The sequence below is a fragment of the Penicillium expansum genome (genome assembly GCF_000769745.1).
Source record: "Penicillium expansum strain MD-8 chromosome Unknown contig53, whole genome shotgun sequence".
Lineage (NCBI taxonomy): Eukaryota > Fungi > Ascomycota > Eurotiomycetes > Eurotiales > Aspergillaceae > Penicillium > Penicillium expansum.
The window spans coordinates 99,787-115,532 of record NW_015971293.1 but is presented as its reverse complement, the minus strand read 5'-3'; the positions used below and the strand labels follow the sequence as shown (position 1 = coordinate 115,532).

At 48.8% G+C, this 15,746-nt stretch overlaps 6 protein-coding genes across 6 annotated transcripts; 5 read left to right on the top strand and 1 right to left on the bottom strand.

Annotated features, from left to right (window-relative positions):
* Positions 1 to 932: 932 nt before the first annotated feature.
* On the top strand, positions 933 to 4,041 carry PEX2_020870 (PX domain-containing protein; the record flags this gene model as incomplete). The annotated part of the gene is made up of 7 exons (XM_016739362.1): positions 933 to 1,035; positions 1,108 to 1,337; positions 1,396 to 1,704; positions 1,775 to 2,399; positions 2,457 to 2,553; positions 2,601 to 3,744; positions 3,814 to 4,041. 7 exons carry the CDS (start codon positions 933 to 935, stop codon positions 4,039 to 4,041), a joined length of 2,736 nt encoding a protein of 911 aa, XP_016599301.1.
* A 230-nt stretch (positions 4,042 to 4,271) lies between these two features.
* PEX2_020860 (ankyrin repeat domain-containing protein) lies at positions 4,272 to 5,588 on the bottom strand (the record flags this gene model as incomplete). The annotated part of the gene is made up of 1 exon (XM_016739361.1): positions 4,272 to 5,588. The coding sequence occupies one exon, from the start codon at positions 5,586 to 5,588 to the stop codon at positions 4,272 to 4,274; it is 1,317 nt and encodes a 438-aa protein (XP_016599300.1).
* A 383-nt stretch (positions 5,589 to 5,971) lies between these two features.
* PEX2_020850 (Zinc finger, GRF-type) lies at positions 5,972 to 7,071 on the top strand (the record flags this gene model as incomplete). Its single annotated transcript, XM_016739360.1, has 2 exons — positions 5,972 to 6,128; positions 6,212 to 7,071. The coding sequence occupies 2 exons, from the start codon at positions 5,972 to 5,974 to the stop codon at positions 7,069 to 7,071; spliced, it is 1,017 nt and encodes a 338-aa protein (XP_016599299.1).
* Positions 7,072 to 7,860: 789 nt separating this feature from the next.
* Positions 7,861 to 9,472, top strand: trm5 (tRNA (guanine) methyltransferase; the record flags this gene model as incomplete). Its single annotated transcript, XM_016739359.1, has 4 exons — positions 7,861 to 8,155; positions 8,219 to 8,320; positions 8,379 to 8,456; positions 8,505 to 9,472. The coding sequence occupies 4 exons, from the start codon at positions 7,861 to 7,863 to the stop codon at positions 9,470 to 9,472; spliced, it is 1,443 nt and encodes a 480-aa protein (XP_016599298.1).
* A 368-nt stretch (positions 9,473 to 9,840) lies between these two features.
* On the top strand, positions 9,841 to 10,487 carry PEX2_020830 (DNA-directed RNA polymerase II subunit RPB4; the record flags this gene model as incomplete). The annotated part of the gene is made up of 3 exons (XM_016739358.1): positions 9,841 to 10,031; positions 10,095 to 10,222; positions 10,360 to 10,487. The coding sequence occupies 3 exons, from the start codon at positions 9,841 to 9,843 to the stop codon at positions 10,485 to 10,487; spliced, it is 447 nt and encodes a 148-aa protein (XP_016599297.1).
* Positions 10,488 to 11,983: 1,496 nt separating this feature from the next.
* PEX2_020820 (putative C6 transcription factor (OTam)) lies at positions 11,984 to 14,122 on the top strand (the record flags this gene model as incomplete). The annotated part of the gene is made up of 2 exons (XM_016739357.1): positions 11,984 to 12,306; positions 12,385 to 14,122. The coding sequence occupies 2 exons, from the start codon at positions 11,984 to 11,986 to the stop codon at positions 14,120 to 14,122; spliced, it is 2,061 nt and encodes a 686-aa protein (XP_016599296.1).
* Between the last annotated feature and the right edge of the window lie 1,624 nt (positions 14,123 to 15,746).

The window sequence follows — 15,746 nt, the reverse complement described above, 5'->3', positions numbered from 1 at the left end:
AATGGTGGGATTTCTGGGGCTCTTCGCAAATACTCTTCTCAATACTTATTTTCTCAAGCGGATTTTATGTTCTCAGCGATGGAAATGCGGGTTGTTTTTATCTTTTCAGCTTTGATCTTTATTTAATTTTTCTACTCCAAATAACATGGCTGAAGTCCTGTATCTTTTTCTGTCTTTCATATTGAGCATAGTAGTTTTTTGTATTCCTTCCACATGTTTTAAGCGCTTTGAATGAATTACCCAAATTAAAGGAAGCGGTCCGAGCCCTGTTCCAAGTAATTTTCTACCAATCCGAGTGAAAGAGATATCCTAGTTCCCTCACTTGGATCTCCAGAATCCATAATAATAGTCCGATGACACTACCGAGGGAAACCTCGCCTTGTAAGGCGCAGAACTAGTACGAATACAATATAGGCAACACTATAATTAGCCTTGGCGTACGAAACCTGCGGGCATTTAGTGAGGGACTACGTCAAGTGGCCATGGTGATCAAAATAGGTTGGGGGCGGAGTTGAACCAAAAATTAGTATGTCGTATTATATATATGTATATATACGGAGTAGCAGTATAACATAGGCTTGATATATATACTCTCATATATAGTCTTATAGAGGTGTCAAGATCACCTTAAATCAGAAATATCGGAAGGTGACGACATCATTTTCTCTCCCGTCTCCTGCTCCGCTCCAGCCCCTCCCCACCTTTGCTTTCGTTTCCACCTTTCACAGAAGCAAAACATCCGTGAGACCCAGTGTTCTGTCCTATTCAGCCTTGTTTAGCCGCTCTTTTGATTGTAGCGCCAACCAGCCTTTTTAGGCAGACACATTCTGTGCTTGCAATTCTCATCACATCACCTCGGACACTGGCTGCGCGATTCAATCTCTTAGGGACTCAGTTTCCCTCTCAAGTGAGCAGGCGAATTACCGTTCAATATGCCGGAAATACAATCGCCTGATCCCGCATTCCCTAGCGGTAAGGGAGATGTCGGTGCAACCCCACCAACAGGCCAGGTCTTGACGGGCAAGCAAGAACACTGTAAGTCGGAGGATGGGATGATGATAATCCATTCCATGTTCGCATTTACTGACTGGTAGATAATTTGCGCAGACCTCAAACGCGAGCTCATTGCCTGCGAAGTCCGAGATGAAATCTCCGAGCTAAATTCCCCTACCGCGCTCCAACGATTCGGCGCCCCCTTCAGATCGGAATTCGGCGAGGTCGCACCGGTGGACTCCGAGCTGCCTATTCTTCGGTATATTTTCGTTCACCATGTTCGCAACTTCCCATTTCTCGACCAAGCCCGCGAAAAGGAATTCTGGCAGGATAAGCTACAAATTGTGGGTGTTTCCAGTGGAACCTGTGGAGGAACAGAGTGACTGACAGCTGGGGGTATAGTTCTTGGAATCGTTCGCCAATAAGCATGTCTCGTCTTCCGAGGATCGACTGGAGGAGACGAAGCGCCGGAAGTTGGCTCGGAAATGCGAGAAGCTCGTGGAGCTGATGATGGTTTCGGGTGTGCCGACCGCGTCGGGATATGAGGAGCGCATCCAATTCTCCGAGATGGAGATCGTAGAGCGTGGTGCTCAGGATTCGGGCCTGCTAGCTAATATGCCCGAGGGTAATTCAATCAATGGTTGGGATGTGAACGTGGCTGCTGTTCGGACAACCTCTGTCAAGCGGACAGTGCGATACCATCAACATGCAGTAAGTTTCATAATTTCGAAAATCACCTTTTGGGGACTGGGAATCTTTTTGCTGACAAGATTTGTTGTAGGAATTCATCATTCGAGTTCGTCGCCACGACAAACAGGAGGTCCATATTGGGAGGAGATATGGAGAGTTTGTCAAGCTTCATAAGAGACTGAGGACCGAGCTGCCAGGAAAACAACTCCCTCCTCTTCCTCGAAAGAACAAGTCTTCTTCCACCTCGAGCTGGTGGGGCTCTAGTGCAGATGATGACGCTTCGTCTCTTTCATCCCTCTCCACACAAGACACGAGTGCTGCTGAGGATCGTCTCTCTGCACCAACTCTTTCCGCAGGGGACCTCCGGCGATCGATCTCCCGAGGATCAATGCGATCAACGAAGTCACCGCGTGCATCAACGAGCGACGTGTCGAGGGCGACTGTGCTGTACCGGGAGGAGCAGCGTGTGTCGCTGCGCGCGTTCCTACGCACTATATTGCAGAACAAGCGTATTGCTGAATCTAAGGTCATGGAAGAATTCTTGACTGCTCGCCCCATTGAGTTGAACGAGGAAGAGTTGATTGATGTCCAGAAACGGAAGAACATGGATGCTGTGAGGATTGAGGAACAGAAGAGATTCTATGAGATTGCTAGGCAACGAGCGGCGGAGCTGGACGTGTACATGGAGCAGTTCCGGCGGGACATTGTGGAGAGCAGTAAGTCGCGAGCTCCTTCCAGAATAAGATGGGTCGCTAATCTCACTTGGATTTTAGATGGATTGACAAAACTGTTCGCCGAGATCCGAGAGAAGCCCTCAATTGCAGACCTCAGCCCGCAATATCAGAAGTTTGCTGAGTGGCTCCGTATTGAGTACGTTGTCTGATTTTCTTGGTGGTTGCCCTACTAACACTGAACAGGGTTGCTGCAACGATATACCATCTGTTCCTCGCCGAGGATAATTCCCCTGAGTTGTTTGCACAGGCGAAGAGAATCCACGGTTTGGTTCCATACACGCTAATGAAGAATGTGATTCGTATCGCCAACCCTGCTGCAGTCATGTCCGGTGTTCTAGACCTTTTCATGGCACAGCCCTTCGGCTCACGGTCACTTTTGCAACGCATCTTCTCGTTAACCCTAAACGAAAGCATCAAAGATTTCCAAAAGTCAATTGATTCTCTGGCTTCAAAAGTTGAAGATAATGTGCTTACTCAGAAGCTCAAGAGCTTCGCGGATGCCGAGGAAAAAGTCAAGAATGAGATCCGAGAAGAGGCTGTTGCTGACGATGTCGACATAATTGTGGCCATTCTTCGCTCCGAACTACTGTCACCCGAACTCACTCCGGATCAGATTGGCAAGGTGTTCAACGGCTACGTGGCCTGGAACTATGCCGTGGAGAATGTAGACCTGGAAATGCAACAGGGAGCCCAATGGTTCGCTCACATGAAGCAACTTCTGAAGCTTTACACTCGCCAACGCGATAAGGCGATGATGTTGAGCATTGTTGAGGAGCCAGTCACACTTCAGCTCTTCCGCGATCTGTTCACTATCTTCTACGAGCCGCTCGTCCGGGTTTACAAATCTGCCAACGTATACAATAGCATTACGGACTTTGCTCTATTTGCCGACGATGCTATTAGTGTGATTGAGAGTGCCCAGCGCCAGGATGCCTCTGCCGATCCGAACCAAACAGTGCAGGCCTTCATCGACCTGTGTGCTCGCCACGAGGCCAACTTCTACAAGTTCATCCACGAAGTGCACCAGCACGATAATGGCCTATTCCAGTCTCTAATGGGTTGGATCGAGGAGATTCTCGATTTCCTGCGCAATGGCCCCGCTGGAGGCAAAATGGACATCAATGCTTTGTTCCAAGGCGCTGTTGGAGTTGGTCAGATCGACAAAGACCTTGCTCTCACAGAAATCAACCAACTTATCAAGTGGCAAGAAGACCGGAAACGCTGGCATCTGAACAAAACTCGCCAGAAGATGGCTGCTGAAGGTACATCTGGGGAGACCATTCCAGGAGCTACAACTTTCAGGGGTAGTGATTTCGGTCTTGACGAGGTATGTGTTTCCTATCCACTTGTTTTCAAAAAATGAATTTGAATTTTAAGACTAACCCTGGACTTACAGGCTGATCTGGAGGACCTCACTATCTCGGATGAAGCCTCTGATGCCTCGGATGAAGACTCTGGAGATGAGGACATTGACGATCCTATCGCCATAGAGCGCCGTCGGCGGACAAAGAAGCAGGACCAACTTCGCCGTACCGCGGGTGAACCCATCAAGCCCGAGGTCACGGAGATTCTCAAGCTTGCTGATCCGTTCGGTGCCATGTTGCGGCATGTGCTTGCTGATTAGATGCCGATATTAGAATTGTTTTGCTACATTCGTGATACCGCCATAGATATGGCTTCTCCCGCTTGATTCCCACTATCTGATTTTGTTTCATACACCGATCCGTTACTCGCTTGCTTCGACTTGCTGGCTCGCTCATGGCTGTGCCGAGGGGTTGTTGGGAGGAATAGATAGATATAGCGTATGATAGGGACTGCACACCAGATGAGCCATGATAATTGAGACCAGAATATTCATGATGGGCTACCTATGTATCTCTGCAGCGCCTCCACTACCTGCTGATTGCCATTCTCCGATGCCACCTCCAACGGCGTCTTCCCATCTGTATCGCCTAACTGTGGATCAATCCCGTGCGCCTGAAGTAGTAGCTCTACAACACCTACGTGACCGTAAAATGCAGCGTTAAACAACGGCGTCTGACCGTTCTCATCACGAGTATTGGGATCAGCCCGCCTAGACCCAGTCAACAGCCGTCTAACAATCCCCTCGTGGTTTCTTTCCGTCGCAACCCCCAACGGTGTAGTCCCATGCATATCAGCAATCTCCAGCCCGACCCTCTCACATCCAACCAACAATCCCACGATCTCCTCGTGACCATTTTCCGCAGCAACAAACAAAGGCGTCTGCCTCTTCCAATGCGTCTGCAAATTAGGATCTGTAACCTCCCACCCTAGCAAAAACTGTACAACATCCAGCCGCTCTGCCGAAGCCGCAATTGAAAACGCCCCCCGTCCATACTGCTGTCCCTCGGCATTGGGATCAAGTTTCTCCCCAAAATACTTGACCAAATACCGCACAATATCAACATGCCCCATGATAGCCGCATAGAAAAACACATGCTGGCAATGCACAGCGCCATTGTCACCTTCAAGAATCAGCCGCAAATGGTTGGCAAGCAGCAAACCCACATCCCCATCTGCTTCACGCGCAGCTCGGCTGAGTGGTGTCCATCCCTGCCGATTTGGCATGCGCGGGTCCGCCCGTCCGCTACAGAGAAGCAGTGTCATCATCTTGGGCTGGTGATTGACGGCAATCATAAGGGCGGTATCCCCCGCCTTATCTTGTAAGTTGACGTCTGTACGATCATCATTCAGTAGGGTCTGTACTATGGCGGAGTGGCCCTCTTTGACAGCCCAGGACAGCGGCGGGCGGATCCATTTCCTGTCGCGGGTGTTTGGGTTTGCTTCGTCGTTTAGCAGGAGTAGTTTGAGTACTGCAATACTATTGTGCAAAGCGGCTAGCATGATTGGGGTGCAGCCTTTTAGCCGGGCATCTGTGTCTGTTCTTGACTGGATGTCGAAGCCTGCGGAAAGGGATTTTAGGGCTGTTGAGGTTGTGTCGGTTGTTGAGGCCCAGAAGAGGGACTTCGGATTTTGTGAGGTTGCATCGCGCTTATAGAGGGTGTTGTTTAGGAGGTTGTAGGTTATGGTGTTGGTGCATGTGAAAGCATTTAGGTCTGACGGGGATAGGAGGAAATCAGATATTGCGAGATATAGCTCTTTAGGGAGGGTTGAGAGTGGTCCTTGTGGGTTTATACATAGTGTATGCATTTGAGGCGTATAAAAGGGTATCGAAGAATGAGGGCTTGATCATGGGGGTGGTTGGAGGATTGTATATAAGAATAGACTCGACGTGGGGTTAGGCTCTTTATAATAATGGCGTTGGATGTGTGCAGATCCGACCTTAGCCTCAACTGTATATGAGGTCATCTGTGATCGGAATAAATATACAAAGTAGGCGATATTGTCTCGGATTGTTCTCCATATCCTATATTCTATTCATAGCAATGTTGTAACCCACCTGGGGATGAGGACTCCATAGAATGTCTTGAAAAGTGCCAAGGCCATGTGGAGTCCGGATAAGATAAGCAAGTTTCCATGGCGACAACGTTCATCTTCCTTCGTGAACAACGTCTGGGGGGAAACTGTATAAAATGTCGTCCCCTCAGAAATACCCAGGCTCGCCAGGAACTACGGCGCCTCTGCGCCGTGGGCTCTTCAAAGATGGTCTTTGGCGCTGTAACTGCCCAGAACGACCGGTTGCCGTTCGCCGTGAAACTAAGAAACAGGGACCAAACTTCGGGAAATGGTGTATGTCGAATCCTGATATGGAAGCTTTGGATGATGCTTAAATTGCATCCTGATATAAATTAGCCGACTGACATGAAAAATAGTTTGGACTTGCGCGCAAGTCTCACATCTCAAATGCAGCTTCTTCCTGTGGGCAGATGACGCTACAATGCGCGAGCAAGCAGCCGTTCTTGCCAACTCTCGTTCCGAACTCGACCCTACCTCGCTTACCCCATCAAGACGTACTCCAGGACGTATGAACAACGGACTACTCACTCCACAAACTGAGCGCAGATTCATTGATACCCCGCAGCGCAACTTCAAGTCACCCCCCAAGACAGCTAAGGCTAGAATGATCTCAGAAGCATCAGATGATTTTGGCTGGAACGACGATTCGGATGACAATGACGAGCTTGTGAAGGCACTATCCTCCAGCCGGACTGAGACCTTCATCTCACAACCCAACTTCAATCCCGAATCCCCATTCAAGACTCCCCGCACCGCCGCGGTGACTTCACCCGGCAAGAGCAAATTGGCAGAAGTCACAAATAATAATTCTCCCTACGACCAGTCTGAACTTGCGACGCCTTTCTCATGCCGCTCCTCTCGCACCGATATGTTCCCTCCTTCGTCTGCGGAATTATGCATGACACCCACACCTAGCAAATACAACGATGTCCTGTCTGCAGACTCGAAGTTTGACACCTCGGATCTTGCAAAGAGTCTACTCGATATTCTGGAAAAGCATAGTGTTGTTTTGCCAAACAAAGCGCATGATGAGGTGGTCTCGCTGCTTAACCGACAAGACTTGAAGACGCAGGGGATTATTCGTGGGCGAGATATGACACGACTGGCATTAAAGAAGAAGGATGGCGATATTAAGAAGCTGCAAGACCGCGTTTCTAATCTGGAAGCCCAGAGGGAACTGGATCGTTCTCTTATTGAGGGGATGAAGCCCTATTGAGGCAAATTGTGTTGCATAAGCAGCAGAGACTACCAGTGTTGATTTCAGAGATTGACATTCTAATGTCCAGTGTACTTTGGCTCAGCATGAGCCACCTTTCTCACGAACTGTTACGATGATATGTTAGCTTTGCGATCTGCGATTTATTATGTTCTCGTCTCAACATTTTGTAAAAACAGGGAAATCATGAGCCTGTTTCATCAGCGAACAAATTCAGCATACTCTAATCAGAAAATATGACGAGCTTAGCAGTCTAGTGAAAATATTGTTTCCGCCCTACTTTTTAAGCCGAGATTTGAGCTTAGCACTGCTCGAGCATCATAGAGGATCCTGTACGGTGTGACAGGACATCTAGTGACATAGTCTACCAATTTTGAAGCCTATGTCAATGCACATAGTTAACAAGCCATGTTCATGATAATACCGGATATGTGATGTTAATCGGCCAGGAGACATTGCAAATGTGAAGTAGAGAGGGTTGTGGGGTACATGGCTGTGTATGCAAAGTACTTTAGCATAGGGGAGAAATAAAACTGAATACTACCCCTTAGGCTACTGTTCACTATTGCTCCGACATTTCTCGAAGTAATCATCTCACAACCAAGATATATAATAATTCGAGCGATCCCGACACATCTCGTTCTACATCTCACATGTACTCTTTGGATCTAGATCTAGATAAGATGTCACGTGGTTGATAAGAAATAAATTATCGCGCCGCAATGCGCCTCGAGCTTCGAACAAGTGGACAATCCCCAAGAGGCCAAAAATAAACAATCTCCACCTCCAATGACACCTCCAGATTCAATTTCCGAGCAGGCTACGCCCAACGAGACCTCTGCCATGTTTCGACCCCCTGTGAACCGTGCTATGCGCACACTCGACCGGTCATTTTTCCGAAGAAGCGTGCCCCTCTCTGTCGCCCGGGTTTTTAAAACAAGCGATATCTCGAACGTGCGGAAAGATTTGATTAAGAGCCGCGATATCCTGCTCTTGCCACGCATTAGCCCTATCCGTGAGGTGAAGGATCAAGATGGCAAGGTGTGGAAGGCTATGCTGTTACGCGAAGACTTGAAGGTTGATGGTAGGTTTATTGGGCCTGGGTTGGCCTTAACATTGATGGATAGGCTCTAATTTGAGTGTATAGATAAGGAAACATGGTCGCCTACCATCAACGAGCTCATAAATAAGGGAACGGTCGCCTTGGGGCCTTATGAATTGCTACTGGAGTATGACTACTGGTCATACGGTATGCTTGCCATCGTGTTTTATCATCGGCTAAATATTCCATGCTAATGTTGTCATAGCTGAGATCATCTCATCGATTCTACCCGAGGAGCTCATGGAAGAGATCCCTCAAGGCTTCACTCAAGTGGGGCATGTCTGTATGTTTGTCTGACTCACTGGCTATAAACCCAATACTGACGAAACAGTGCATCTCAATCTTCGCGCCCAATACTTCCCATATAAGCATATACTTGCCGAGGTTCTTATGGACAAGAACCCGACTGTTCGCACCGTCATCAATAAGACCGAAGACGTCGGCTCTCACAGCCAGTTCCGCACCTTCCCATTCGAACTGCTGACTGGTGAGAATGACCTGAACGTCATCCAGCACGAGCAGGACTGTGAGTTCCGATTCGATTATGCCCGCGTCTACTGGAACAGCCGCCTGGAGACCGAGCATCGCCGCCTGGTCGAGAAGTTCGAACCCAGCGAAATGGTCTGCGACGTGATGGCCGGCGTCGGCCCCTTCGCCGTGCCAGCAGGCCGGAAGAAGATCTTTGTCTGGGCCAACGATCTCAACCCGCATGGATTTGAAGTCATGCAAGATGCTATTACCCGTAATAAGGTGCAAGATTTCGTTACCCCCTTCAACCAGGATGGTCGGGAGTTTATCCGTTCCTCGGGTCGGTTGTTGTTGAATGCAAAGCCTCTCACCGTTACTATCCGCCCCAAGGTGGGCAGAGAGAAGCAGCGTAAGGCTGCGCAAGGCAACGGGAGCCCGCTACCCGCGCCGAAGAAATACACCCGTCCTACCATTGTCAACCACTATGTCATGAACCTGCCTGCTACGGCTATTGAGTTCCTTGATGCCTTCCCCGGACTCTATGCTGGTGAGGAACAGATATTTGCACCCAACACGGAGCAAAAACTGCCCATGGTCCACGTTTACTGTTTCTCGGGACACTCAGATAACGAGGTGGATGATCACATCGACATCTGCGAGAGAATCTCTGAGCGTATCGGGCACAAGATCACTGTCGAAGACTGTGTGGGGGGCAAGGGTAACCAGGAAGTGGAACTCGCCATTCACAATGTGAGGCTAGTTAGTCCCAAGAAGCAGATGTTCTGCGCTAGCTTCCGTCTGCCGCGGGAGGTCGCTTTTCGGAAGGTATAGAGTTGTTGCATAGCTATATATGAGACTTGGGGCTTGCTCCATGAACAAAAATAAGACTTCGTTACCCTAAGAAACAATTTTTGTTATAGTACTAATAGTAATGAATAAGTACGATGATTTTGCTTCCCATCGGATTTTATTGTTTGATTTCACGAGGGGGAGGCGGTGACGCCGTCACCGCCTTGAAATGCCGGAATTGAAACTGCAGAGATCAACGTCGCGCCAAACAAGTCAAACCTCATCTTCTTTACAGCAGATACACGGGGTCGACGAAGTAACTTCGGGCAAGCTATTTTCACCATTACATTCAATTTAGATGCACTAAGCTGCATAAGCGAACCTACGATATTTGCCCTTGAAATTGCACAATGAGCATCCAACTACCCCCACCCACGCACCGCAAGCGCGCGCTGCCGCAAGGCGAGCTCGAAGCCGCCTCCACGCTCAAGCTGGGCGCTGACCAACACACGCACACACTCTCACTTTCGGAAGCACGACTCGTTATCCACAAGGTCCTGGAGAACAAGCGGCGCGGGGGCAACAAATACGAAGAGCCGGAGTGAGTGGACCATAGACCATTCGATATCGAGATCGAATGCTTACCTGTAATGTTTTTTTACAGGAACTTGACCAAGACGTTGGATTACTTGGATGTCTTTGCTCGGTTCAAGGACGAAGAGAACATTAAGGCAGTCGAACGCCTTTTGAACTCTCACACAGAGTTGGAGATGTTTGAACGGTCGCAACTGGGTGAGTTTTGCTTTGCACTGCCCCTCCTCCCATCAGCCAAGAGATTATCCGATCCATGGTGCATGCGCCTGGATTGCATTGTTGGAAGGAAGACATGGTAAACTCAGATTCACTGACTCGGGTCTTCCTCTGAATAGGTAGTCTGTGTTGCGACAATGCCGAGGAGGCCAAGTCTCTCATTCCGAGTCTTCAGAACAAGATCTCCGATGGAGATCTGCAAGAATTGCTGGATGAGCTGACCAAGCTGCGCAACTTCACCGAGTAAAAGCATACGCCACAAGTCGATCGCATTTTCACCGTGGATGCCTCATTTTTAGGAGCATGGAGTTTGAAGGCGTTATTTTTTTTTTCTTAGTTTGGGCAGGATTTCAACCTTGGATTAACATACATACCATAAAGGTATCAATGGGGGCACTGGTGATTCATAATAGAAACCTCCCCGGGCCAACCATTGCAGCTTATTTCTTATTACATACTCTGGGCATCAGTTTAGCCAAGTCCGTGCTCTTCCGTTTGCCACCGGAGTACGGAGTAGGAATTTAGCATGTGCCGGGGAACGTGTCCTGGACTCCGGGGTGTTCCACTCCGGGGACTAGTATTTGTAAATCTAAAACAGCCTATTTTGGAAATGCATTACAAATTAGATTGCACAGCGGTCAAAGGATATAGCGAGTTAGGGACAGCACTCAAGGTGCATAGAGAGTGCATAGAGCGCATACAGTGCATATATAGGCTCTTAGGCTTTTCCCCTCCACATTACGTTCACCCCACAGTTTTTGAGTGCAGAGTCCCTCGGGCGCTACTGCGACTTTTAGTATGGGACCAACTGTGATTGGTTAGGTGGAAAGCCGTTATCACTGGATGGTGATTGGTTCGGGAGATCCTAGTAGAGCACTCACTCGACCAGTCAGAAAGCCACCAGGTCATGCAGGAAGACAATCCCTGGGGAACGGGAGAGAGAAAAAGGGGATATTTAAAATAATTTTAAAATTAGATCGGGCCATTCTGAGGTTCTCATTATCTAACTATTTGATCCTATTTGATCTATATCCCACCTCAAGTAGGGAATTAAATCAAAATGATGACCTAAGGATATTCAGTACGTAATGCAATGTATGCTTTCAGAACCAATCAGCAATGGTCAGCTTATCTTTTGACAATTAAAGTGTCATAATTGTCAGAAATGTCAGAATTGTCAGTCACTTGTTTAACTTAATAGAGGTTTTCGTTACGAGAGCAAAAAGCTGATCGTCTGGTACTCGGGTAAGTAACAACATTTTTCGGAATTAAGCCATTACTTAGGTAGTTTATATTACCTATTACATCGTAGATCGATGTCATCATGGAATTCATTCTTTCTTTTCCTCAATCTTCCTCCTTCGCTCTATTCCCCAGATCTTTGAACGGGTAGGAATGACGGAGCGAACTATTCGGCATCTCATATTGCTGCAGTCACTTGCAGGTTCATCTGCTTGATATACCTCTCTTTTCGATCTCCGGTGCCGGCTTTGGATTATCGTGCACTTGCTTCGGAGATAACCAACTTTTTTTTTCTTTTATGATAAGAGTATGTGTCTCTCTTATCACCATGATCTCATCCAATGACTGACTCTGTATACTCAGAAAAGAGAGATCTTGAATAAGATTGTATAGATTGCGGAGTGACACGTCTGGAGCACACTCCGTGAAGACCCTATCACCGCTTCTATCTCCCTTCCTATTTGCCCGATTATCGTGCCTCCAGGGCTAGTTCCGGTCCACATGGCTACCGTTATCACTATCCAGCCTTCGGGCTATTCCCAAACCCATTCCCCTGATCTTCGCCGAAAGACTGGCTCGACCCCAACGCTCTCTCCATCCCCCATCTCCATCAACTCAACCCTTCCCCGCGTACGGAATGGAGCTAGCTGTGACGCTTGTCTCCGCAGAAAGAGCAGGTGTGCCATGAACGAAATGGTCAATAAATGCTACTCATGCGACTTTCATCGCCAGGATTGTACCTTCAGCCTCACACCCCAATCCGAAGTTACATCCAAGAAAAGGAAATTGGAGGAGGGACAGGAGCCCACAGAAGCAATTAAGCGGTATGGAATCACAACCAGCTGGGGATATACTTCATCAGCTCCATATATAAAGAGAAATTGGACCCTAACAATCTCTAGACCTTCAACAATACAACCGACGCAGTCTATCCCGGAGACCGAGTCTCACCCGCTAGCAGTGAACATGATTCGCCCCGGGTTCTTTAACCAGTCAACCCAGTATATTGGCATGACCACTGAGCTGGAGCCAACATTGCTGGATTATCTTCCGCTTGACCAATACGACGAATGCACAGTCTCAAACTCCCGCGTGCGGAGATGTGCCGACGACGGTACCTTCATGCGTGTCGTCGACACCGTGCCTGGCGGTGACTCGCAGGCCGTGTCACTCGATGTTATTGAGAGCCTGGTCGCTCCCTACGGCTCAACACTGATCGAAAAGTTCTTTGACCATGTACACCCTTCCTTCCCGATTTTGATAGAGGATGTGTTCCGTCAATCATACCGTGAGCGCCGTGGTCTCTCACCGCTACTACTCGCCGCAGTCTACGTCTTGACATTGAAGTTCGTCGACGTCGGTGCAGCCTCGCAAACTGCACGCAAACCCGATGCCACACGGCTAGAGGCTTCGGCCTTAAAGCTGCTGATGGATTCTTTACAATTCCCCAGCGTCTCGACTATCCAAGCCGGGCTTCTGCTGACACAGAAGTCGACTCTAGCTACAGCATCATTAAATGGTCAGCTGGTCACGGCCGCCTTCGAGCTGGGCCTACATCAAGACTGCACAAACTGGCGTATGGAGACTTGGGAAAAAGGCCTGCGGAAACGCCTCGCGTGGGCTTTGTATATGCAGGATAAATGGTCGTCGCTAGTGCACGGCCGTCCCTCGCATATCTTCGCCTTCAACTGGACGGTAAAGGATCTCGTAGAGCAGGACTTCTCGGACGCCTTTTCCTCCGGCACTGACTCCTCGCACGATGAAACCGCTGTCGGCCACGGCCCTCTTCTTTTCTGCCATATGGTCGCACTAACAACCATCCTCTCCGACATCCTCGACCGTTTCTATACATTGCACGCCATTGAAGAGTTCTCCGCCGCTGGAAACCAGCGTACACGCATGATCTTAGAAAAGGCCAAACCAGCCCAAATCCGGCTCAAGGACTGGTTCTCCTCCCTCCCACCATCCCTCAAGATGGAAACCTCAACCGGCGAACTTGTCGAAACAATAACAGACGAACACGCCCGCAACGGCGCCCTCCACCTCGCCTACTTTGCTACCGAAATAACCCTGCACCGCTGCATCGTCCGCTCCCTCCTCGCCGAAGGCACAGACCAGTACCTCGCGCACATCTGCCGCTCCGCCGCAAAAACGCGCCTGATCTCCGCAATGGACTTTGTCAACCGCCTCCGCCCCGCTCACCTCCGCTCTTTCTGGCCCGCCTCCGCGCGCACCAACTTCTCCCTCATCGGCTCCTTCGGCATGCTACTTCGCATCACCGCCCCGACAAACGAGGAAGCAGACTTCTACCGCGTTCGGCTGTGTGAATACCGCTGGACTCTAGGTGTCAGCCACAAGAACGCCGAGTTCATGGGCTTTGCCCTGCAAAGTCTCGATAATGCCACGGCGCTACACAAGCACGTCCCCGCAAAGCCAGGGATCGCGGAGCTCATGGCGTCATCTGGCAAGAATGCGCCGCCGCGCATGCCGACTTCGGCGCTTGGCTCTTATGATGAGGCTATGATGGATGCCGCCGGCACGGGGGCTTCGAGCTCGGTTATGTCGGGTCTTGCATCACCAGCTACATCTGTTAGTGATATGGAGGATGGGGAGGGGGAAGCCTCTATGGCGCCCCTGTGATCAAGTCCACCTCTCTTCTACCTTTTCTCTTCGCCCATGCTACATGTGTTTTGTCAACTCCGCCTCGACCTCATATCACCTCATTTTGAACCTCTGGGCTCTCCCTGCTGTTCTCTCATGACCCCTTCTTTCTGCTATGGCGTTTTCTCGGGAACTTGTGCTTGATTTTATGAAATGAAGCGCTTGATTTATTTGAAATTATTGATTATGGGTGCATGTACCCCCATGCACCGAGTCTGCTTGCCTCGCAGCGGACTAAAACCTGTTACGTTGTGACGACGGAATTACCCTGGCTTTGGAATGTCTGGATTGGACCAGACTATGCTTGGTGCTTGCTTTTGTGGTTTCTTTTTCGCCAATGTTTCTAGACGGGAATTATGTATATAGGTTGGATGATGAATTATGATTTTATTTTTTTAATTCCGGTACCCTATGTATTTAAGGACGACAGTATAGTTGCAATCTCCTTCGAAAATCGACCTGTTCGCTTGATGAATAGTCTCCCGACTGTATGAACGGGTTATCGAAGTGCTTTCCGAAATATCCAGCAAATGGAAACCGAGGAGCGTTGTCCATGGCGACTCTGAAGTCATTGATGACATGGTCGATGTTGGATTCCCTAGAACAAGATAGAAGAGATCGTCCTTGTTGAATAATTTACGCATAGCCCACGCTTTGTCTGGCTACCGCATATGTGTGATGCCAAACCGCGAGATAGCAGGTCCGATATTCAATTGGCACAGAATTCCAAACCGTTGTTCCAATGTCTTCATACTGCTATAGACTATCCCAAGCTGATTATCCCTGATCATCTTGGCAACTTAGGTGCTCTTGAACTTGCCAAAGTCCATAACAAGAAGCTCACATGACGCGAGCAGTCCCTCGCTCAGAATACTGGCTTTCAGGGCATTGTGGGATATCGGAGAGTTTTGGGTGGGATCCTAGAAAGATGAAGTCAGTAATGATCATCGAGGTATTTGTGGATAGAGGGAAAGGGGAAATTCAGCTTACCAACTGAATCGATTGTATCTGATCGTTAAACATTTTGAATGTCGCATTTGCAGGACACTCGGGGTTTAGGACACCTCCCTCTTTCCATTGTATCGGACGTGAGACGACACTGCGGGCTTCGGAGAAGTCATTGGAAGACTTGAATTTAAGCTTCACAACTTCATCCCCGTCACACCAGTCACTTAGTTGCTGGCCGTCAGGTCAAGTAGGACATGTGGGAGTAAACGGAATCCAGAGTCTTGGAAGATCGGGTCATGGATAACTTCAAGCGTGTTTATACCATCTTGAGCCGCCTGTGAGACACCTGAGAGATATCTGAGAGAGACATAAGAGAGATTTGAAAAGATACCTTAAGGTTCTCATGAATGGATATGAAGGAAGTCCACTAGTATAAATACGCCTCACCAATTAGGACTCTGGCTGTCATTTCCCTCCCTCTTCCTCCTCCCTAACCCCATCACTTATCAGCCTCTTGATGTAACTGTTGCGATAGTGAACAATAATTTCTAGAGTTCCCGTGGGTTATTAGGCTGACCCTTCTTACTATTTCAATCATGAATAACGCCTAGCCAATGTCTCCATATGATACACAAAGGTATCACTTACAATATGC